Source organism: Somniosus microcephalus, chromosome 11 (genome assembly GCF_052327205.1).
Source record: "Somniosus microcephalus isolate GS21.2 chromosome 11, FLI_Smic_1.0, whole genome shotgun sequence".
NCBI lineage: Eukaryota > Metazoa > Chordata > Chondrichthyes > Squaliformes > Somniosidae > Somniosus > Somniosus microcephalus.
In genome coordinates this window covers 194,764,105-194,789,393 of record NC_140997.1, presented here as the reverse complement: position 1 = coordinate 194,789,393, position 25,289 = coordinate 194,764,105, and the positions used below count along the sequence as shown (strand labels likewise).

The window sequence follows — 25,289 nt, the reverse complement described above, 5'->3', positions numbered from 1 at the left end:
CGAATCAAAAGTGAATTTAAAGACAGACTTGATTTGCACAGTACCTACTCACATCTCAAAGTGCTTCACATATAATAAATTACTGTGACGGGAAGTGGCTGTTATGTAAGCAAATGAATTATTCTGTATCTCACTAAACAGTGCCTAAACCTCAACACTACTTGGGAAACCATGCAAAGACAGAGGATTGAATGTAACTGGAAGAATATTATGCTAGAAAGGGTTGTTTAAAAGGCAAGTTGAGATAACGTTGATTAATTGAGAAGAAAGCTTTTGAATTCTTTTGAGATGATATTGTAGGTCTGCGAGACTCTGCAGGTAAAGAGATACAGCAGCTTCAACTTCATCTCTTCAGGCGAAAACTCGACTGACTGAATGGGACAATTCAATTTACCACTGAAAATGTTTGTACTTAATCAAGGTCCTCTGCCTAAAACTGAGCAAAACTTAAAATACATACAGCAATATATTAGCAAACAACCATTTTCCAACATTTGTAATGAATGAGATTCATCAGAATTGGTCTTGTCACTGTCCCTTCTTACTGTAATAATCTTTCACTGACAGCCTGACTTTTAAATCAGCACAAGTACACACGGAGAACAGGGAGTTGATTTTGAATGAAACTGACAAGTGGATCATTGCTGAAGGTTGGAGCTTCCAATCAGCAGACATCGCCTTATAACAGGTACATTCCCCATTTAGGGTGCCAAGTCCTTAGAACCAATCTCAGACGGTTTCAGCCAAAGAAAAACGATGCACTCTGTGGGTTTACAATAAACACATTTGGGACCCATTAGATCTGTAAATACAACTAACACAGGGAGAGGAGACTCCAGGTTTTACTCTCCTCAGCAGGGTTTTTGTGTATATAGTTATTTTCTGCTTTAGCATTAAAAGCACAACCCCATATGGAAACTGCACTGCAAAAGTCCACTCACAATAAAATTCCTGCACTTTTCCTGAGCCCAGGAGGGCTAGACAGCTTTCCCTCCCCCTCTGCTGGCTGCCAGTTCTAATCCTCAAAGGGGTTGCACATTACTGTATAAACAAAAGTACAAACCGCTGAGTGAAGCGGCCAGGATGGAAGTGGCAGACTTTGGAAATCAGAGAGGATTTCACATCAGCTGTTGTCTGGATTGGAGACTTCAAAGACACGGAGGGACACTGAGCAGTTTCGCCTCTTAACAATGGAATCGAGAAACTCGGTCGATTTACTACAGCGAGCTGGTGAAGAGGGGTTCAAAGGCTAAGAGGAGAAAGATTTTGACAGCTAAAAAGGGCTGTCATTGTGGAGGGAATGTCAAAGCTATTTTCCATTCTTTCAACATTAAACGCTTCATCTAAAATAAACACTTATTAAAAAAAAGTCAACTTGGCATAATTTTGCAAGTTTAACTGAAGAAATTTGTTTCTGAAGTTAAGCGGTTCACAATGGAAAGAGGAAAGTTTGTACAATTCTAACCTCAATGCCGTTTCTTGCACTCAGAAGCTCAATGATTAAGTAAATCATCTCAGCAAGAAAGTCAGCACAAAGCAACTGTTATCAATGCTAGACACAAAACACATTGCTACACGGTACCTCGGTCTCTTTAACACTGGGGCTGACTGTCTGCCCTTCCAAGGCACAGTTTGTCCTCTTAGTTGCGATACAATATGGGTAATCCTTGGCCACCATGGTGGCGGCAGGGGAGGAGATCTTGGGGCTCACAGCTGACGACACTGCAGTGCGGAGCTCAAAGGCCAAGCTGTGTCTTCCAGCCACGGTGCTGCCGAGCACTGCAGTCTGGTGTGGTCCGCTCCGCTATCCTCGCTGCGCCTCTGCCTACATGACCCGAGGAGCTTCCAGCGCACGACTGCAACAGCAGAGCGGAACAGGCTCCGGGTAATAGCAGCAGAGTGGGAACGAACGCCAGTCATCGCAAACAACCCGCCCACAGGCAGCGGGGAGGCGGGCGCACACCGTGGAACCGGATCGACGGAATGGAGCAAATCACTGACCCACACAAACCGTTCCGACGGAGACAAAAGACGCACACTTTCCGACCAAGTTAGCGAAACTCTGTTTTTTGCACTTCTGTGTTTGATCTGCACGGTCTGGAAAAGGGGGATCCCTGATTTTGTTCTTTTTTTAGACTGCAGTGGGCCTCGATGCAAAACGCCAGTTGTTAGTTTTGCTACCTACGTTTCTGGGGCTATTACATTTATCTTCGGGTTTGTTTTCTTTATCAAAAAGAGGTACTCGTATTTTTTCCACTTGGCATTTTTCCTCTTTCCAAGCATCATCTTTCTTCAGCTGAAAGCCAACCATAGCTGCTCCCAGTTCTCTGTCAATGCCACGCTATCACCAGTCACTAGGAAATATGAAAGGGGTCCCAGCAAATCATCCCTGCTGATTCTATTTTCCCCTCTACTCCCAGCCCAAATTTAGCATCTCCGCCGAGAGCAATTCAAGACCTGGAGCTTACAATGTCAAACTGTAGGTTGGAACCAGCATCCCCTCTACTCCATGGTGGAAGAGCATCAATCTGCTATGCTACTGAGCCATTCTTTTAACTTTCCTATCTTCATCCTAAATTGACTAGAAGCCCGTTAAATAATTTATTTTCAGCTAACTCTCTTCAGTGGCTCAGTGAATAACTCTGCTGAGTTAGCTGCATGGGTGGCAAATTGGGGCACTACAATCAGCTACAGCAGGTCTGGGTTAGCGAGGAGAACATTGGCCAAATCCCTGGTCGCTATCTGGACTGAATTGAGTTTCACTGTGATCCCCAACGGTTGAATATCATTGTCAAGGTTCAAGCATGTGGAGTGGCCACTTAGATGAGTCAATGGCTTCAGGAGAGGAGAAAATTGGCAAGAAAAACAAATTGTATTCTTTGCCCCATCTCCAACCCCCCTTTCCCCAAGTTCTAGAATAAGTTGTCATCTTCCAAATCTGTGCCCATTGTTCCCATAACTCCCTCTTTGAATCTCTCCAATCATGTTTCCACCTCTATCACAGCACCGAATTGGCCCTAATCAAAGTCACAATTGACATCCGCTGTGACCGTAATGTATTATCCCTCCTCAACCTCCCTGCAGCCTTTGACAGGGTTGACCACAATATCCTCGTCCAATGCCTCCTTTGTTCAGCTCAGTGGGATTGCCCTCGCTTGGTTCCACTATTACCTATCCGACTGTAGCTAGACAATCTTCAGCAATGGCTTCACTTTCCACCTCAGCACCATTATCTCTGAAGTTCCCCAAGGATCTATCCTAGGTCCCCTCCTCTTGTTCATCTACCTGCTTCCCTTAGAAGATATCATCTGCAGATATAGAGCCAGCTTCCACATGTACGCTGATGATGCCAAGCCCTACCTTCCCATCACCTCTCTTGACCCGTTCACTGCCTCTGTGTTGTTAGCCTGCTTGTTCAACATCCAGTCTTGGATGAGCCACAATTCTGTCCAGCTAAATATTGAGACTAAACTGAACCCATCATCTTCAGCCGCGCTACAAACTTTGCATCCTTGCCGCTGATTCCATCCCCCTCCCCAGCCACTGCCTCAGGTTGAACCAGACTGTTTGCAACCGTGGCATCCTATTCAACCCCGAGCTGAGCATTTGACCCCACATCCTCTCCATCACAAAGATGCTTACTTCCATCTCCATAACATTGCCCACCTTCGCCCCACTGCAGCCCATCTGCTGTTGAAACCCTCATCCAAAGCTTTCCAGACTTGATTATTCCAATGCTCTTCTGCCCGACCTCCCACCCTCCATAAACTTCAGCTTATCCAAACCTCTGCTGCTTGTATCCTATCCTGTACCAAATCTCGCTCACCTATCATCTTTGTCCTTACTGTTACAATTGGTTTTTATTGTCCTCCGGCTAGGGAGGGAAAAATTCAGCTTACGCTCCCACTCCTGATTGCTCTCTAGTGCAGACTAATGGAACAGCACATGTACGGACATGATGGAACTCAGCTCTGCTAGATTCTAAGGTTTGGCTGGTAAGCTTCGTAGCAAGAGGGTTCGAGTACAGGAACAAGGATGTCTTGCTACAGTTGTACAGGGCCTTGGTGAGACCGCACCTTGAGTATTGTGTGCAGTTTTGGTCACCTTACCTGAGGAAGGACGTTCTTGCCATGGAGGGAGTGCAGCGAAGATTCACCAGGCTGATACCTGGGATGGCAGGAATGACGTATGAGGAGAGATTGTGTCAATTGGGCTTATACTCACTGGAGTCTAGAAGATTGAGAGGGGATCTCATCGAAACCTATAAAATTCTGTCAGGTCTGGACAGACTAGATGCAGGAAGGATGTTTCTGATGGCCGGGGAGTCCAGAACCAGGAGTCATAGTCTAAGGATAAGGGGTAAGCCATTTAGGACTGAAATGAGGAGGAATTTCTTCACCCAGAGAGTGGTGAACCTGTGGAATTCTCTGTCACAGAGGGCGGTGGAGGCTAGTTCATTAAATATATTCAAGAAAGCGTTGGATATATTTCTTGAGGCTAAAGGGATCAAGGGATATGGGGAAAAGGCAGGGACAGGGTACTGAATTTGGATAATCAGCCATGATCACATTGAATGGCAGAGCAGGCTCGAAGGGCCGAATGGCCTACTCCTGCTCCTATCTTCTATGTTTCTATGATATGTCACAAACAAAATGCTGAAAATCACACAGCAATTGCTGGGAAAAATCACGCAGACAATTGCAGGAAATTCCTCAACCCTGGACATGGTGTTAGATTCTTATTAATATGTAGAGATAATCTAAAATATTCAAATTCCAAACAAGCTTGATGGAAGGAGAAAAAGAAACGATAAAGCAGATTCTGCCATTGGCCACTCGCAGTGAGGAGCAGCGCTCACAGTCAGTGCAAGTCAGGAAATCACAGGGTTGGAGTCTGTGATTTCACATTTATTTTAATGGATGGAAAATCATGAACTGCGCGCCAGAAATTTCCTGAATTGCGCTTTTACATCGTTGGGCATGCCTATGCCCAGGAACTGTAACATAGTGGTTATGTTACTGGACTAGTAATCCAGAGGCCTGGACTAATGATCCGGAGACATGAGTTCAAATCCATCAGAGGTGGCAGCACCGTGGTATACAGTCGGGAGGGAGTGGCCCTGGGAGCCCTCAACAATTACTCCAGACACCATGAAGTCTCATGGTATCAGGTCACACATGGGCAAGAAAACCTCCTGCTGATTACCACCCTCCCTCAGCTGATGAATCAGTACTCCTCTATGTTGAACACCACTTGGAAGAAGCACTGAGAGTAGCAAGGGCACAGAATATACTTTGGGTGGGGGACTTCAATGTCCATCACCAAGAGTGACCGAGCTGGATGAGTCCTGAAGGACATAGCTGCCAGACTGGGCCTGCGACAGGTGGTGAAAGAACAAACACAAGGGAAAATCCTTTTTGACCTCATCCTCACCAGTATACATGTCGCAGATGCATCGGTCCATGACAGTATTGGTAGGAGTGGAAGTCCTATCTTCACACTGAGGACACCCTCCATCGTGTTGTGTGGCACTACCACCGTGCTAAATGAGATAGATTCAGAACAGATCTAGCAGCTCAAAACTGGGCATCCATGAGGCGCTATGGGCCATCAGCAGCAGCAGAATTGTATTCCACCATAATTTGTAATCTCATGGCATGGGATATCACTCACTCTATCATTACCAGCAAGCCAGGGGACCAATCCTGGTTCAATAAGGAGTGTACAAGAGCATGCCAGGAGCAGCACCAGGCGTACCTAAAAATGAAATGCCAACCTGGTGAAGTTACAACACAGGACTACATGCATGCTAAACAGTGGAAGCAGCAAGCTATAGACAGAGCTAAACGATCCCACAAACAATGGACCAGATCAAAGCACTGCAGTCCTGCCAGATCCAGTCGTGAATGGTGGTGGAAAATTAAACAACTAATGGGAGGAGGAAGATCCATGAATATCCCCATCCTCAATGATGGCAGAGCCCAGCACGTGAGTGCAACCATCTTCAGCCAGAAGTACCGAGTGGATGATCCATCTTGGCCTCTTTCTGAGGTCTCCACCATCACAGAAGCCAATTCGATTCACTCCATGTGATATCAGGAAATGGCTGAGCGCACTGGATACAGCAAAGGCTACGGGCCTCGACAACATCCCGGCTATCGTGCTGAAGACTTGTGCTCCAGAACTAGCCGCGCCTCTAACCAAGCTATTCCAGTACAGCTACAACACTGGCATCTACCCGACAATGTGGAAAATTGCCCAGGTATGTCCTGTCCACAAAAAGCAGGACAAATCTAATCCAGCCAGTTACCGCCCCATCGACCTACTCTCAATCATCAGCAAAGTGATTGAAGAGGTCATTGTCAGAGCTATCAAGTGGCACTTACTCACCAATGACCTGCTCACTGATGCGCAGTTTGGGTTCCGACAGGACCACTCGGCTCCTGACCGCATTACAGCCTTGGTCCAAACATGGACAAATGAGCTGAATTCCAGAGATGAGGTGAAAGTGACTGCCCTTGACATCAAGGCAGCATTTGACTGAGTGTGGCATCAAGGAGCCCTAGTAAAATTGAAGTCAATGGGAATCAAGGGGAAAAACTCTCCACTGGCTGAGTCATACTTAGCACAAAGGAAGGTGGTTGTGGTTGTTAGAAGCCAATCATATCAGCCCCAGGACATTGCTGCAGGAGTTCCTTAGGGCAGTGCCCAAGGCCCAACCATCTTCAGCTACTTCATCAATGAATTTCCCTCCATCATAAGGTCAGAAGTGGGGCTGTTCGCTGATGATTGCACAGTGTTCAGTGCCATTCACAACTCCTCAGATAAGGAAGCAGACTGTGCCCGCATGCAGCAAGACCTGGACGACATTCAGGCTTGGGCCGATATGTAGCGTGGGCAAGTAACATTCATGCCACATAAGTGCCAGGCAAGGACTATCTCCAACAAAAGAGTTTAACCACCTCCCCATGACATCCAATGGCATTACCATCGTCGAATCCCCCACCATCAACATCCTGGGGGGTCACCATTGACCAGAAACTTAACTGGACCAGTACATAAATACGGTGGCTACATAAGCAGGTCAGAAGCTGGGTATTTTCTGGTGAATGACTCACCTCTTGACTCCCCAAAGCCTTTTCACCATCTACAAGACACAAGTCAGGAGTGTGATGGAATACTCTCCACTTGTCTGGATGAGTGCAGCTCCAACAATACTCAAGAAGCTCGATACCATCCAGGACAAAGCAGCCCACTTGATTGGCACCCCATCCACCACCTTAAACATTCATCCCCTCCACCACCGGCGTACCATGGCTGCAGCGTGCACCATCTCCAAGGTGCACTGCAGCAACTCACCAAAGCTTCTTCGACAGCACCTCGCAAACCCGTGATCTCTACCACCTAGAAGGACAACAGCAGCAGGAACAACACCTCCTCCAAGTTCCCCTCTAAGTCACACACCATTCTGACTTGGAAATATATTGCCGTTCCTTCATCGTTGCTGGGTCAAAGTCCTGGAACTCCCACCGTAACAGCACTGTGGGAGTACCTTCAACACACGGACTGCAGCGGTTCAAGAAGGCAGCTCACCAACACCTTCCCAAGGGCAACTAGGGATGGTCAATAAACACTGGCCTTGCCAGTGACCACACATTCCGTGAATGAATGATAAAGAAAAAAAAAACATAATCAGTCATTATATTCCTTGTCAGGTATTACTGTTCATGTGGCAGATCCTGATTTTGAGGTCTGGGAATGAACAACAGAAAAGGCACAGAATTAGGTTGAAACTATGGGGTCATTTTCCACAGGAGTTCTCCTGCTCGTCGCCCTAACTTTGGCACAAGAGCCACCAAAAACCTGGAGAAACTGGCATAAATGCAGTTTACACCACTTCTCCGAGTTTTCATGGCTCGTCTGCCAATGTTATGGCAGATGAGCAGGAATTCACCACTATTTAGCTTAATTTCCCTTTACAGAAATGCTGACTACTGGGCTTGTCCAATTGCATCCACCTTCACCTCTAGTAAACTGTGGCGGTGAGCAACACTGTACTATCATGACAGAAACAAAAATTTTATATTGTTTTTGGAAACATTAACAAAGTCTCACAACTGAGTGGGATCATGTCTGTAATGGTTGGCTGCAAAATTCAAGGGATTTGTCACGATGTCACACTGTGACAAATCAATAGCACTGTTTATGTTATGCTAACACTTACTAGTCAGACTCAAATATAAAAACCATTGAGGAAAGTTAGCAGAAGAGCATCTGTGGGAACCATACTCAAGCAGGAGTTACTGACATCAGGAGAGGAGTGATTGAGGACAAAATCAAATAAAAACTTGGAGCGACCTCTATCTTTGGGAATTTTCTTCCCTTTTCATCCCTCCATCTTCCATTGCTGACAGCACTAGGACGAGTGAGAGTGCAGCCTGGGGCCTGGTCCTCCACTTTTTGCTGTGTGGGGAAATGCATTAGCCTTGGTATTAATGCCCCCATGACGGGTGTGAGGAGGGGGGGGGGGGTTAAACCCTAAAAAGCAGGGAATGCATCCCGAACCCGCCATGCACGCAGGTGTTGCCGTTTTACGGCAGCGGGTAGTGAGTTGTGGGAGTGTCCCATCTTGGAGAGGAAGGACACTTCATTGACAGGCTTAACTCAGGCTCCCACATTGCAAGTGAGAGCCTGATTTAATTTTAACTGCTGTCGGCTGGGTTTCACATGGCTTGGGGAACCCGGCACCAAAATGGAGGCGGGAGCTGCCGGCTCCAGAAGGTTAAGTGCTTTTTGTAGCACTCCTGGTGGGCCAGGAATGAACCCCCCGGCCCGGCCAGGAATGAACCCCCCGGCCCGTCAAGGAAGCCTACGGCCTCCCCTCTGGCGATCGCAGCCTCTCTCTAGCACCTGCCGCGATCTGCGACCGCCCCCCCGCCCCAGTCTCAGTCTGCAGCCTGCCCCACAATCACGATTTCTGGGGACCATCCCCATGGGACCCTGGCTGTAGCCTCCTGCCACTGGTTTTCCCGCCCGGCAGCCAGCCAAATTGACAGGCTGGCCAGCTGCCGATCGGGAAACGGAAAAAAAAAGTGATAGCGGTCCTACCATTAAATTCGGCAGCACCTCTGTGTCTCCAGCCTTGATGGGTTTCCCCCGCACTACCATGCTCTCCCACACCCTCCCAGTCTCCCAGAAAATATTGGGGCTATCATTTCTATTTGGTGGCTTCTTCAACAGTCCAGATAGGGTTGCCAACCTTCCAGGATTGCGCTGGAGTCTCCAGGAATTAAAGATTAATCTCCAGGGCACTGCTGTGAACAACCCAGGCAATCAGAGAAGCATTAAAAAGTGTGTTTTTCATTTTCTTTGAATAATTTTGATTATTAGTTATAAAATTATTGGAGATAGGAGAAAGGTTGTTTGGATGATTCTTGACTGTCAATCAATCAGCTAACGATGAGTTTGTTCGCTTTCCAATTGGTGTGGGTAGGCGGTGGTGTGGGACCAATGGCAGGGCGGTTGGAGGCAGGAGGTCATGTGATGAAACCTCTAGGGATGCATCCATCCAGAGTTAGCAATCCTAAGCCTAGATGGCACGGTGCATTTGGAGCATCAAGAATCAAGGGCATAAACCTACATCCTACCTCCCTGAGGACTACTTTTAATGCAACTCAGCTCTCCTAGATGACTATAATAATCACCTCTGTGATTCCATTCTATCAAATAAACCAACTGAAAATCTAATGGTAAATACAAACACACAAAACACTTATTTCACAAACCAGTGCCAGGACTGATCAATCATCTTTCGCCCTCACCCCATCCACACTCTAGAACTTATGATCTTCAGCAATATTTCAGTACACAAGCGAAACCTTTCAGGAGCTACTTTGGGTACATCAAGGTTTGTAGGATCACAACTGGTCTCACAACTTAATGGGAGAGTATTGCAATAATTCCTATTAAAATCATTGCAAAATAAACAGTTCAAAGTGCTTGAAATAAAACTATCCTGGCCATCCTGCTAAGAGTTTTAATGTAGAGATTTTTTGCTGCTCGCATGTGAGCTGTATTTTAAATCCTCAGCTGATACACAGCTTACAGAAAGGAAAAAACACAAATCATCAATTCCAATCAGCCTGATAGTGGATGTGCTAAGAAATTAAATCTATACCGTGAAGCTGGAAATAGGTAATGATTGTAGGTGACCTGGCACTTATTAACTCTCTTGTCTATGTGTTAAAATATCTGCGTAAATATTATGCAGTGTGGCGGGACGGTCTACTGCTGAAAATGTCTAGAAAATGCTGCAAGCCAAAACTGCGCCTACCAATAGCCATGCTCACCCACCGCATGTTCCACGTACATCTCATGGAGCAGAGTAGCAGACCGTGACTATTGAAATACAGGGTCCCGCAGGGCTCAGTTTGACACCATCATTTTTAATATTTACATCAGTGATATGCCGTCAACCCAGTCAAGGGAATGTGGATATGCAGATGACAGAGTGTCAGCTGTGACTCAGTTGGTAGCACTCTCGCCTCGGAGTCAGAAGGTTGTAGGTTTAAGTCCGACTCCAGAGACTTGAGCACAAAAATCTAGGCTGACACTGAGGGAATGCTGCACTGTTGGAGGTGCTGTCTTTTGGATGAGACGTTAAACTGAAGCTCCGTCTGCTCTCTCAGGTGGACGTAAAAAATCCCATAGCACTATTTAAAAGAAGAGCAGGGGAGTTATCTCCAGTGTCCTGGCCAATATTTATCCCTCAATCAACATTACTAAAACAGATTATCTGGTCATTATCACATTGCTGCTTGTGGGAGTTTGCTGTGTGCAAATTGGCTGCCACGTTTCCTACATTACAACAGTGAAAGGCGCTATATAAATGAAAGTTTTTTTTATGACCTTGCGCTAGCCATCCATGCGAGAACTCTGACCCAATCAGAGCGCACGTTTGCAGAAGACTTGAAAATACTTGGGACTATTTATTGGAAGCTGTGGTTCCATTCGAATCCTCAGAAAATGCAACTGGCATGTAAAGAAGCGTTTGAGCGCTCCCTTCTGTGTTACTGAACTCAGGCACAAGGACTTCCCAAATGTCCTTGGGAGTGTTTCGGGATTGTGGTCTCACATACCATCAGCATCTGATGAAAACTGCAGCCAAGATAAAGACTAGGATCAACAATCCACAAATTAGCGGGGACCAGCTGGGGAGCAGATGACATGCCATGCAAACAGCCACCTTGGCTCTTGTTTTCTCAGTAGCTGAATATTGCACACGAGCATGGGCAGGATTTGCACGTACAAATCTTGTTGACATGCAACTTAAGACCGCTGTGAGAATCATTACAGAAGTGCTGAAACTAACACAGACAGTCTGGCTCCCTGTCCTCTCACATATCCCACCACCTCTCAGAAGAGAAGTACCAATAATCAGGATACAACCAGACCCTAGCATACTCATATCTGCTTAGTAATGAAGATCTCCAGAAGTTTTCGAGTTGCCACCTTATCTACAGAAACCGCTTCTGGTTAGCGGCCAAAATGCGCAAAACTTCTGAATTCTCACCTAAAGACAAGTGGCACAGGATGTGGGAGATCAATGAGGTTAAGAATCAGGACCTGATCATGGATGCCCCAGTTCAACCACCCGGCCTCACCACGTCACGGAAAATATGGGTCACTGAAAACCGCATCAAAACTTCACATGGGCTGGGCACTTCAACCACCCACTACATAAATGGAAGATGAAGGATAGCCTGATGTGCAACTGCAGAGAGGCTATCCAAAAACCAGTGAAACAAGTATTCTAGTGCAATAAAACTTGTCTAAAGGGGCAGCATCTTTATGAAAGTGTTTGGAAGACCACTTGATGTATGAAGAGCTCTGTGCTATTTTTGACAGCACACTCGAGATACAATCATGCATTGCACTGCGCATTTACAAATTAAAGGAGGTGCCCCTGTAATGAACAGCTGTACATAAAATGCTGTTAATATCAGTGCCCGGCGTTACTGAATGAATCAGGCTTTATCCATGGGAAGATTCTTCTGAGCACCATGTGCATCAATCTTCCCATTTACAATTTCACTGCACATAGCACAGAGGAAATCCCATCCCAGACCCACAGTGTAACCATCTATCTATTAAAAATCTTGCACTGCCTGTCAATTTTTCCATTATAAACTTCTACACCCACATTTATAATGGAAACTGCCAATGCAAAGTTGTCACACTGTAATTACACCATCACCTCAGCGGAGGCACTGTGCACCCTGGTCTAGTTATTCCCCCAACCTCTAGCTTCGCTTCACCTAAAGACTACAGTTGGTGTTGATTCCCCATATGCAATGCCATGGGAGGACTGATTAGTAATATATTAACAGTTTTGCACTTGACATGCGCTTCCTGTCCACATAGATTTACTTCTTGTCAATTTTTGTGTCACATTTTTATGTCAATGTTTTATAATGGCAAAAGCTATGTCAACGTTTATATAATGAGAAATCCCCTATCTGCCTGTTACGCTGTTGTTGCAGGCCTTACAACAATTGGCTGCACTGTGCTGGAAATCACCCAGAACCACCTGCCATGTTATTTTTTGCTTGATTTCCAAGTATTTTCTTGCCTACTTATCAGTTACTTAAAACATAATTTTCAAGTTTTTCACCTGATAAATGGAGCACCTGGAACTTGCTTGCCCATTTGCGAGCCTTCCTCTCCCATCTGCTGACCCATTTGTGGCTGCCAGTTTTTGAGCGTCGGCCTATCCACCCTTACCCACCCTGTTTGCTTATCTTGATAGTATGGTGGCTGGCCCTGAACCTAGTGCTTGGGCCCATCTGCCTCACCCATTGCTGACGGCTGGATTGCTTTTGTGGTTGCTTCCTCCCCCTGTTTCCATTCCTCATTAGTATAAGGGTTGGGCCTTGAGTCTACCACCTTGTGCCTCAAACTCCCCACCTTGAAACCTATAACCCCATATTCTGCGAACCCTGAACCCAATTCAGGTCTGTGACCCTGGCTCTCTAAGACATCATTGAATTGTTAAACAAAATGAATTATTTACATGTACTTAATCTCATTCTACTATACAAATATATCATATAAATTATTTAAGTGTCTTAGCAAATAACAGTGTGGGGGAGCAACCAAAGGACTCAGAGCGGTTGTACATAATTCCTTTAACAGCAATGTAGTTACTGTCTGTGCCTGTACCTTTAATTACACTGTTTGACTGTACAATGCCTAGTTACCTTTACAGCACGTGATGACGTCATGCCGTTAGTCACATGATGCCCCAATGGCGGGAAGAACGTGATGACGTCATAACGTTACTCTCCTGATCAGAGGATCAGTCCTCGTGGAGCCCTCAAGGAGAGTAGACCTGTTATTGATGTGTTCTAGCAGTTTCCAGTTTAAACTCGTTTGATTTCATTAAAGTTCATTAATTTAATTACCTGAGTCAAACTCAGCCTTTTTGATAGGAACCTCCGTTCCTACATTGGTGACCCCGACTTCTACGAACGATTTTTGTGGAAGATTCTACGTGGACACGAACGCTGAAACTGCCACAGTTCTGGGAGCAACAACCAGATGCCTGGTTCATCCAGGCTGAAGCCCAGTTCGCCATTCGGAACATCAACGCGGATCAGACCCGTTATTATTACGTGGTCTCCGCCCTCGACAGCGTAACTGCATCAAGGATCATCAGCCTCATCGGTAGTCCTCCTACTGACAGCAAGTATGATGCAATTAAGGCGCGGTTGCTTCAGGTTTTCGGGCTATCAAAGTCGGAGCGTGCTCGCCGGCTCATCACGCTGCCCGGCCTTGGGGACTCCAAACCGTCCGAGCTCATGAGCCAAATGCTCACGCTCTTGGGTGCTGAACCGGAATGTTTCATCTTCCGGGAGCTTTTCCTCTATCAACTGCCTGAACAGGTTCAGGCTGCCCTGGCCAGCTCCGACATTACTGACTGCGCCAAGCTTGCGGCCGAAGCCGTTAAGATTTTCACGGTTACCCAGCAGTGCTGCGCGGCCACGAGGCGCCCACCCCCCACAGACGCGGTCCCAGTTTCTCCTACAGCGGGCTGGTGCTCCTACCACACCCATTTTGGCGCGAAAGCACGATGCTGCCGTTCCCCCTGCAGTTTTTCGCCAAAAAAAAAACAAGGCGGCGCCCCTGGCGACGGATGACCAAGTCTAACGGGCGTTCCGCGGTGGCGATGGCCGTCGGTTCTACGGGGAAACTCCTCCATATCACCGATTCCCTCTTGGGCCGCCGTTTCCTTCGTGACACCGGGGCGCAGTGTAGCATTCTACCTGCGTCGAAGCTCGACACGCAGACTGGGAACCTCGGTTTTTCTCTCGTAGCGGCTAATGGCGCAGCTATTCGAACGTTCCGGAAGCGGCGGGTCGAAGTCTGTTTCGGCTGTCAGCGCTTCTTTTGGGATTTCGTCACGGCTACAGTCTCACAGCCTATCCTAGGGGCAGATTTTCTGTGCGCCAACAGCCTACTAGTCGATGTCCGACACCGCCGGCTGATCAACGCGGCCACCTTCCACTCGATCCCGTGCTTCCACGGTACCTCCGTGGCGCACTCCATTGCCTGTGCTTTCCCTCCTCCAGATGACTTCACGCGGCTCCTCGGGGAGTTTCCGGAGCTGACAAGGCCCACCTTCTCCTCTTCGGCGACGAAACATGGTGTTGAACATCACATCACCACTACTGGCTCCCCGGTTTATGTGCGGGCTAGAAGGCTCGAACCCGGCAAGCTTGCAGCTGCGAAGGCGGAGTTCGCCACAATGGAGCGGTTCGGCATCATTAGGCGATCGAAGAGTCCCTGGTCTTTGCCTCTCCACATCGTGCCGAAACCAGGTGGCGGCTGGCGGCCATGCGGTGACTACCGACGCCACCACTCCGGATCGGTACCCGATCCCGCATATCCAGGACTTCTCGGCCCACTTGGCGGGTAATACTATCTTCTCTAAAGTCGACCTCGTCCGTGGATATCACCAGGTTCCAGTGCACCCACAAGACGTCCCGAAAACCGCAGTAATCACCCCTTTTGGCCTCTTTGAGTTCCTGCGGATGCCGTTTGGCGTAAAGAGCGCAGCACAAGCGTTCCAGCGTTTAATGGACTCCGTTCTTCGAGACCTGTGTTTCCTTTTCGTCTACCGTGACGATATACTCATTGCCAGTGCCAGCAAGGAGGAGCACATCTCCCATTTGCGTTCCCTCTTTACACGCCTCAGCCAACACGGTTTAATCATCAACCCGGCCAAGTGCCAGTTCGGCCTGCAACAAATCGACTTCCTGGGACATCGCATAACATCGGGCGGCGCCGTCCCTTTGGCGACAAAGGTTGAGGCGGTTACTTCTTTCCCGCGGCCGTCGACAGTCAAGGCCTTGCAGGAGTTCCTGGGGATGGTCAACTTCTACCACCGTTTCGTCCCCAAGGCGGCTCAACTCATGCAACCCTCGTTCGGGGCCCTCAAGGGCAAGTCCGGTAAAAATGATCCAGGCATTCGGCGACACCAAGAACGCTTTGGCCAACGCAACCATGCTGGCGCACCCACTTCCAGGTGCTACTATCGCCCTTACCACCGACGCGTCAGACTACACCATCAGTGCGGTGCAAGAACAGTGGGCCAACGGCACGTGGCAACCGCTGGCGTTTTTCAGCCGTCAATTGCGAACAAATGAAAAAAAGTACAGCACCTTCGATAGGGAACTACTGGCCCTTTTCCTCACCATTCGCCATTTCCGGTTTTTATTGGAGGGGCGCCCCTTCACGGCTTTTGTCGACCACAAACCCCTTACGTTCGCCATGGCCAAGACCACCGAACCGTGGTCCGCTCGTCAACAACGTCACTTGACGTTCATTTCCGAATTTACCACGGACATTCAACATGTGTCTGGTAAGGACAACCTGGTGGCAGATTGCCTCTCCCGTGCGACGGTCCACGCGGTGCACCTGGGAATCGACTATGCCCTCATGGCGGCAGATCAAGTTTCGGATTCGGAGGTCCAATCATATCAAACCGTTCCCTCTAGCTTCCAAGCGACCGATGTCGTCTTCCAGGCTGCAGGTGCCACACTCCTTTGCGACGTTTCCATGGGAGTTCCTCATCCCATAGTGCCAGTCGCATGGCGCCGGAGGGTTTTTGATGCCATACACGGGTTGTCGCACCCAGGGATGAAGGCTTCGCAATTGCTTATGTCAGCCAAGTTCGTCTGGAAAGGTATGCACATCGATGTCCGTGACTGGGCTAATACCTGTGTCGTATGCCAGAAGGCCAAAGTCCAGCGTCATGTCAAGGCTCACTGTTCCGGAGCGTCGTTTCGACCACGTGCATGCGGACCTCGTGGGGCCGCTTCCGCCTTCTCAGGGTTATACTCACCTCCTTACCATAGTGGACCGCACCACTAGGTGGCCAGAGGCAATTCCTTTGGTTTCCACCACGTCGGCAGACGTCGCTAGAGCTTTCATCTCCTGTTGGGTCGCCCGTTTCGGGGTACTGGCGGACATCTCCTCTGACCGCGGGCCACAATTTTCCTCGGATCTTTGCAACGCTGTGGCTCAGGGGCTCGGTACCAAACTTCATCGCACCACCGCCTATCATCCGCAGGCAAACGGCCTTTGCGAGTGATTCCACAGGTCGCTTAAAGCCTCTCTTTGGGCCAGTCTTCAAGGCGCAGGATAGGTGGACAGACTCCCATGGGTCCTGTTGGGTCTCCGTACGGCGCCCAAAGATGATCTACAATCGTCTTCGGCTGAACTCGTCTATGGCCAGCCGCTCCGTGTACCAGGAGATTTCCTTCCTTCTCCCACAGAGCCATGGTCCGCCTCCCGACAACTCGTTCGCCACCAAGAAGCGGCCAAATGCTTTGCCCCGATACCTACGTCCAATCACGGTTTGCAGACCTCCTACGTGCCACCGGGACTGAAGAGTGCGGAGTATGTCTTCATCCGACACGACGCTTACCGGGATCCGCTCAAGCCCCCTTACACTGGTCCTTTCCGCGTCATCGAACCGGGAGACAAATCCTTTTTGGTTGACGTCGGAGGGAAACCGGATCACATCTTGGTGGACCGCTTGAAGCCGGCTCACCTGGACCTGGACCACCCTGTCGTAGTCGCTCAACCACCCAAACGTGGCCGACCGCCCGTTGCCGCCGCACCTGATCAACCAAAGCCGCCTGACAACCCGACTGCGCTCGCCGCGCCTGCTCAGCCGCCACCGACTGCCAACTCGTCCACCGGTCGTCAACTTCCTCTACCAGGGTATCGAAGTCGATCGGACAGGCTCATCAGACCTCCTCCTCACCTCACCTTTTCTGTTAAAGACAATTCTGGGGGGGCGCATGTGGCGGAGCCACCAAAGGACTCAGAGCGGTTGTACATAATTCCTTTAACAGCAATGTAGTTACTGTCTGTGCCTGTACCTTTAATTACACTGTTTGACTGTACAATGCCTAGTTACCTTTACAGCACGTGATGACGTCATGCCGTTAGTCACGTGATGCCCCAATGGCGGGAAGAATGTGATGATGTCATGACGTCACTCTCCTGATCAGAGGACCAGTCCTCGTGGAGACCTCAAGGAGAGTAGACCTGTTATTGATGTGTTCCAGCAGTTTCCAGTTTAAACTCGTTTGATTTCATTAAAGTTCATTAATTTAATTACCTGAGTCAAACTCAGTCTTTTTGATAGGAACCTCCGTTCCTACAACAGCCTCTTTTTCAGCTCAAATATTAAAGAAGGTTTAGTATTTTTTTCTCTTAAACCAGTTCAAGTGATGTAATGAAATCTGCCACAAGGGCACTATATACTTAAATAAATGGATATTCTGTACAAGTAGAAACATAGAAAAATAGGAGCAGGAATAAGCCATTCAGCCCTTCGAGCCTGCTCCACCATTCAATATGATCATGGCTGATCCTCTATCTCAATACCATATTCCCCCTCTCTTCCCATACCCCTTGATGCCTTTTGTGTCTAGAAATCTATCTATCTCCTTCTTAAATATATTCAGTGACTTGGCCTCCACAGCCTTCTGTGGTAGAGAATTCCAGAGGTTCACCACCCTCTGGGTGAAGAAATTTCTCCTCATCTCAGTCCTAAATGTCCTACCCCATATCCTGAGACTGTGACCCCTCGTTCTCGACCCCCCAGCCAGAGGAAACCTCTTCCCTGCATCCAGTCAGTCTAGCCCTGTCAGAATTTTATATGTTTCAATGAGGTCCCCTCTCATTCTTCTAAACTCTAGTGAATACCGGCCTAGTTGACCCAATCTCTCCTCATACGACAGGTCTGGTGAACCTTTGCTGCACTCCCTCTATGGGAAGTATATCCTTTCTTCTTAGGTAAGGAGACCAAAACTACACAAAGTACTCCAGGTGTAGTCTCACCAAGGCCCTGTATAACTGTAGTAAGACATCTTTGCTCTTGTACTCAAATCCCCTTGCAATGAAGGCCAACATACCATTTGCCTTCCTAACTGCTTGCTGCACCTGCATGTTTGCTTTCAGTGACTGGTGTACAAGGACACCCAGGTCCCTTTGTACATCAACATTTCCCAATCTATCACCATTTAAATACTACCCTGCCTTTCTGTTTTTTCTACCGAAGTGGATAACTTCACATTTATCCACATTATACTGCATCTGCCATGTATTTGCCCACTCACTCAGTGTACAGAATTAAATCTTGAAGTGTCTTAGCAAACCGAGAGCCTTTTATATACTTCAACGGAGAAGCTTTTATATATTTTTGAAAACTTACCTTGCATATCACTGTGGGTGACATGATGACATCTGTCTCAGGGAGCTATACTTAAAGTGATTATACTATGCAAATATATAGTATTAACTAAATGCCTGAGCAAACCAAAGCCTTTTAAAAATTAACTAATCTACTTATGAAGCTTTTAGTTTCTTTAATTTACCCATCATGTCAGTGTAGGTACTGAAATGAGACCTGCCACAGGGGGACCATTTATGTGGTTACGGGGCTGGCAAAGCAGTATATCCTCTGAATCATCATGAGCAATGCCTTTAGAAGATCTGCTAGTAGTTAAAACCAACAAAAAATGAAGATGCTGAAACAAGTTTCAGTAACTGCTTGTTGTAAAGCTTTAGTGACCTCAGCCATCAATAAAATCTTCACTCGCTAAGCAGCACAGAGATCACTTTGTGTAGATTTGTGTGGTCCTTGAAAGCATGAAACTTCTGGATGACCTGAAGACTTCAAAATGTGCACAGTTATAGCATTACCATTAAAGTTCTTAATTTAATTTGCTTATGTACTCAAAAAAAAGATACAAGATTGGTGGTGGTTGCCCTAGCACACACAGGGATTTCAAATTTGCAATGTTAGCTCCCATTGTCTCAATGATGATAGACCCAGGAATCAGCAACACAAAGTTGAGATTATATCCTGATAACACAGTTATTATTAGATAAAGGCAACTGAGAAAATGCTGATCTCTTACATAAATCTAAACAGTGCTTCAAGCAAAGCAGCTATGCGGTATTATATAACTGTGACTCTTACAGTTTGGAGTGTTCAGCCCCCATTTAATAAAACAATCTATGCAAATCAAATCGCAACAACTGACATCATCATCTGATAAGGGATTTTTTCTTGTCTCCAATCTTTACCACCCTTGTGGATTAAGAAAGAATATATACTTTATTTTTCAGCTCGTACAGTTTTCTCCTCCATTCAGAATCATATCATGTTGTCCCTGTAACCTCTGATCTCCCAGCTGAGAACACTGCAACTAGACCCTCAGTAAAGTCAACGCATCAATGCTGTCATCTCAGAAGTGAGCAGTTCTTACATTTAAAAATATAAACTTTATTCAAAATGCATGTAATATGAAATGGTTTTCTAAAGTAACGACACTGTTTCAGTTTTTGCAAGTACTATAGACCTTAATCTTCCTGGTCACTAGGACCGTTCTACATTGTTTTTTTTAAATAAACTAAACAGGAAAAAAACTTTAAAAATAAAAACGCATGCACCTCACTCCCCCCCTTCCCACATCAATAAAATTCTCCCTTATGGTCAATGTGAAAAATATTTAAATTAAGGGTAAGTACAGCTCCCAAACTATTTATATAAATTATAATTTATTGAACGTGTAGCTGAATGACTGATTAGATTATTAAAATTTGTATAATTTATAAATAAATGTGAGCCTGAGTGGTTAAGGGCAAATAAATTAAAACTTCTTGGGTTTTCTTGAGGGCATTATAGTTAGAATGAGTAGTAGCCAGGGGTCCTGCTAACGAGGAGAGAAGCACATCAAATAATCTAATGGGCAATTAGTATAGTGCTTCTCATTAATTTATCCAAAAATTAAATACATCAACTTAAGAATATGAAAAGTGCAGTATAAATGTCATAGCCAGCAGTGAGATACAAAATACCTACAAATAAGAAGCTGAGCTTAAATCTAAACGGTCATAAGAACCTGGTTACCTTGATGAGTGGAAACAGTCATTATACCTCACTGCTGGCCATGGTTTATTCTTAAACACTTTCTCAGTGATTATTACTGAAAAAAATCATACTGTTTGATTACACAAACCATTCACCACTCAAGCTCATGGGTTGAGAGTTTGTCGCTCACTTTTTCTGCTGAACCACACATCCATCATCTATCTGTTTCTCGCTTTATATCCTCATGCAGCGGCCTTTCAGCTGGGAAAATGACAGGTATCCCCTAAACTTGTACTAAATACTCAACAAAGCCAGTACTGGAGAGAAAAGACAAGACAAATTCACAATTCTTTATCCTCTTATTATAAACCCTGCACAAACTAACTGTAAGCCGTGGCTTCAATTGCTTCACTTGAGCATCATATTACTGCTGATCCAGTAAGAATGCCTACTTTAATGGTGTTGCCTCATTGCAACAACTGGTTAAGGAAATATTTTGATTACTAGAGTGCTCCCATTAAGAAACCTGTGTTTTTGTAGCCTGTTTGTTTCAGACAAGATGATGTTGCACTTGACTTCAGTAGCAAAGAAAAATATAGATGCTCCCTAACCTTTTTTGTGTGAATGTTGTGCTTTTCATGATGAGTGGTACTCAAAGTGGAACTAGGGCACTCAGTTTCAGAATCAAGCACTCCCAGATCAACTATAGCATTGTTAGACACAAAGTAACGCTCACTTTACTCTCTCCTAATGTGCCTTAGCGCCAACCTCAGAAAGACACCCACTATTGTATCAGTATGACACTTCTTCATTTCCCACATCAACCATCCTGTGAACCTGAGTAAGATTGCCCAAATTCATTTCACCTAAAAAGCATATTTATGCTGGAATATTTTAAAACAAAAAAATATTAAAAATTGTACTCAACTGCAAAGTCGCTGCTTGGCATAGGGTTCCTGAAATGTAGAAATACACCTGTACATCATAGAGCTGGAATAATATTGAGAAATATTCGGCTGATAATTGGTAAGAATGTATTTGCGCAGTCAAGCAGCGGTAATTACAGTGCATGAGGCCTAATTAGAACCATCCCTCAGAACAGCTGGAGTACAGCTTGTGGTAGACACAGAAACCTTTGAATGCTTTTCATTCCAGTTTTCTTTGCGTGACTACATTCTGTTTCTGTGCACAACACTCAGGAGGCTGGAGTACAAACCTTTCCAAATTTGAGACCCTCCGAATGGCTTTGAAGATGATCCCGTTCCCTATTATTTCCTCCCTGAACTGATTTTAAAGAAGCATTTAAAAACTGAAATCTCTCTTTTTCATTTATATATAATTACACAACGTGTGTGCAAAAAATTAATACAATAAATATCCTGAAAACTTAACCTCACAGGGAAACCATTCAGCAAGAAGCCAATGACCTTCATGGCGGTTTTCTTCTGGTGAGAATCATCACTGTTCCATCCCAGGGGAAAAGCTGAAATCAGGCCTGCAGTCAACTGCCTAACTTCTAAATGTCATCAGAAAAGATTTGGCTGGAAATCTTTTGTTTTGGTTTTGAGTTTTGGCTTTAAGAGTCCAGCTATGTCTCATATTGGCCTGGCCTCCGCTCAGCTTTTAAAGTGCATGTCTGTCCCATTCATTACCAGAGTACAAAAGAGTAAGGCAGACACCTCCAATTTTGTTGACTATCAAGACTGTAATTAAAGGCAAGCCAAATACAGAACTATATGTTAACCATACAGCAGGGCTTTTTTCAACAACAAAAAAATAAGGGACCTCAAACAGGCTGCTGGGAGTCCTTCGGATGATACTGAATCTTCTGGAGTTAACTCAACAAAAAATAACTTCCCTTTTAGATAAAAATTCCCGAATAGGATTTATGATTCAAAATCATAGCTCATAGCCCCGATTTCAACTAAATTGCCTCTTGTATATCTATTTCCAAACATATGGTAGTTGTTTGGTGAAAATCTGGTGATTGGTGCAGGATATCAGTTTATAATATTGTGCTAAATTATCCATGAGCATACTCAATTTAATATTCACACTCACAAGGTGTTCCCAACTCCAAAAAAAAAGAAACACATGCTAAACTTCACCTGAGACAGACGGCCTCCCTAATCCTCTGGATCATACAATGGCAACATGTTCCCGTAAAGGTCAAGGGTGGTTCCAAAAACCACAGGGAACCGTGGATGTCAGGGGATATACGAGAATGGATTAGAAAAAAAAGGAGGGCTTTTGGCAGATACAAAAGACTAAAGACGGAGGAAGCCCTAGAGGAGTACAAAAAGTGCAGGGGGATACTTAAAAAAGAAATTAGGAGATCAAGGAGGGGCCATGAAATAACACTGGCGAGCAAAATAAAGGAAAATCCTAAGATGTTTTATAAGTATATTAAGGGTAAGAGGATAACTAGGGAAAAAATAGGGCCCATTAGGGACAAAAGTGGCAATCTGTGTGTGGAGCCGGAAGATGTAGGAGGGGTTCTAAATGAATTTTTTGCATCTGTTTTCACTATGGAGAGGGACGATGTAGACATAGAAATAGGGCGGGGGGACTGTGATATGCTCGAACACACTAACATCGAGAGGGAGGAGGTATTGGCGGTTTTAGCAGGCCTAAAAATGGATAAATCCCCAGGCCCGGACGAAATGTATCCCAGGCTGCTGTGTGAGGCAAAGGAAGAGATTGCGGGGGCTCTAACAAACATATTCAGAACCTCTCTGGCCACAGGGGATGTGCCAGAGGACTGGAGAACCGCTAAAGTAGTTCCATTATTCAAGAAGGGGAGTAGGGAAAAACCGGGGAACTACAGGCCAGTGAGCCTAACATCAGTGGTGGGAAAATTATTGGAAAAAATTCCGAGGGACAAAATCAGTCTCCACTTGGAGAGGCAAGGATTAATCAGGGATAGTCAACATGGCTTTGTCAAGGGAAGATCATGTCTGACTAATTTGATTGAATTTTTTGAGGGGGTGACTAGGTGTGTGGATGAGGGTAACGCAGTGGATGTGGTATACATGGATTTCAGTAAGGCCTTCGATAAAGTCCCGCACAGGAGACTGGTCAAGAAGGTAAGAGCCCATGGAATCCAGGGTGCCTTGGCACGTTGGATACAAAACTGGCTTAGTGGCAGAAGGCAGAGGGTGATGGTCGAAGGTCATGGGGACGGGATGGGCGAGAACAAGCTGGCAGCAGGCTGGAAGATTTTTGAGAGGCCTGTGGCCAGTGGGGTACCACAGGGATCGGTGCTGGGTCCCTTGCTGTTTGTGGTCTATATTAATGACTTGGATATGAATGTAAAAGGTATGATCAGTAAGTTCGCGGATGATACAAAAATTGGTAGGGTGGTAAATAGCGAGGAGGGTAGTCTCAGTCTGCAGGACGATATCGATGGGTTGGTCAGATGGGCGGAACAGTGGCAAATGGAATTTAACCCGGAAAAGTGCGAGGTAATGCACTTTGGGGGGACTAACAAGGCAAGGGAATACACAATGAATGGTAAGACCCTAGGCAAGACGGAGGGTCAGAGGGATCTGGGTGTGCAAGTACACAGATCCCTGAAGGCGGCGGAACAGGTGGATAAGGTGGTAAAAAAGGCATATGGGATACTTGCCTTCATTAGCCGAGGCATAGAATATAAGAGCAAGGAGGTTATGATGGAGCTGTATAAAACACTGGTTAGGCCACAGCTGGAATACTGTGTGCAGTTCTGGTCGCCACACTACAGGAAGGATGTGATAGCTTTGGAGAGGGTGCAGAGGAGATTCACCAGGATGCTACCGGGGCTGGAACGCTTCAGCTATGAAGAGAGACTGGGCAGATTGGGTTTGTTTTCCTTGGAGCAGAGGAGGCTGAGGGGGGACATGATTGAGGTGTACAAAATTATGAGGGGCATAGATAGGATGGATACTAAGGAGCTTTTTCCCTTAGTAGAAGGGTCAATAACTAGGGGGCACAGATTCAAGGTAAAGGGCGGGAGGTTTAGAGGGGATTTGAGAAAGAACTTTTTCACCCAGAGGGTGGTTGGAGTCTGGAACTCACTGCCCGGAAGGGTTGTGGAGGCTGGAACCCTCACAGCATTCAAGACGCATTTGGATGCGCACTTGAAATGCCATAGCATACAAGGCTACGGACCAAATGCTGGAATATGGGATTAGATTAGACAGGGCGTGATGGCCGGCGCGGACACGATGGGCCGAAGGGCCTCTATCCGTGCTGTATAACTCTATGACTCTATGAGGGCAGACAGTTTTCCTAATCTGCCAGGGAATGCAGGCTTAAGACAAACACCTGGGGGAAAATTGACAAGCTGTGCCCAAAACAAGCACAAAGTGGGTAGGGTGTCAGTGGCCTACCCACAGCCATGGTCGGGAGTCTCGGACCGCTTTCAAGTTCAGGCTTCATTTGAATTCAGTCAGTCAGTGAGCTGTGGGTGCAAAACGGGTGCTCTGCTGCAGCTCGGCGGATTTTGGCCAACTTCTACATGGCTGGTAAGTTGGGCCTGCTGAGGGGGGACGGGATGGGCGAGAACAAGCTGGCAGCAGGCTGGAAGATTTTTGAGAGGCCAGAAGGAGCATGACGACTCCCGCTGGCCCCACAAAAATCTTGAAAACCCCCCCCGCCTCATCTTTCCTGAGTAGCCTACAGCGGTCCCTTTAAGAACCGCAGGTTAGGCCAGTCAATGCCTGATACAACCGGGCCTAGCAGGCACAGTGCATGCTCCGTCCATTTGTACATGAAAATTGCAATAGGAGTCCTACAACCTGCATAGGACCTGAACTTGCATATTTAAACATACCTCTGCCTGTTTTTTTTTGTA

At 46.4% G+C, this 25,289-nt stretch overlaps 1 protein-coding gene across 4 annotated transcripts in view; it reads right to left on the bottom strand.

Moving 5' to 3' along the window:
• arhgef3 (Rho guanine nucleotide exchange factor (GEF) 3) overlaps window positions 1–25,289 on the bottom strand; it is a 407,720-nt gene that overhangs the window by 46,073 nt on the left and 336,358 nt on the right. Inside the window, exon 1 of one of the 4 annotated variants that reach the window (XM_086001620.1) lies at window positions 1,583–2,019. The exons of the other annotated variants lie outside the window; for them this stretch is intronic. Within the exon in view, the coding sequence (XP_085857746.1) occupies window positions 1,583–1,678 (96 nt within the window). The 5' untranslated portion in view covers window positions 1,679–2,019. Of the gene's footprint in view, window positions 1–1,582; window positions 2,020–25,289 lie in introns of those variants that run through there. 4 annotated transcript variants of the gene reach the window in all.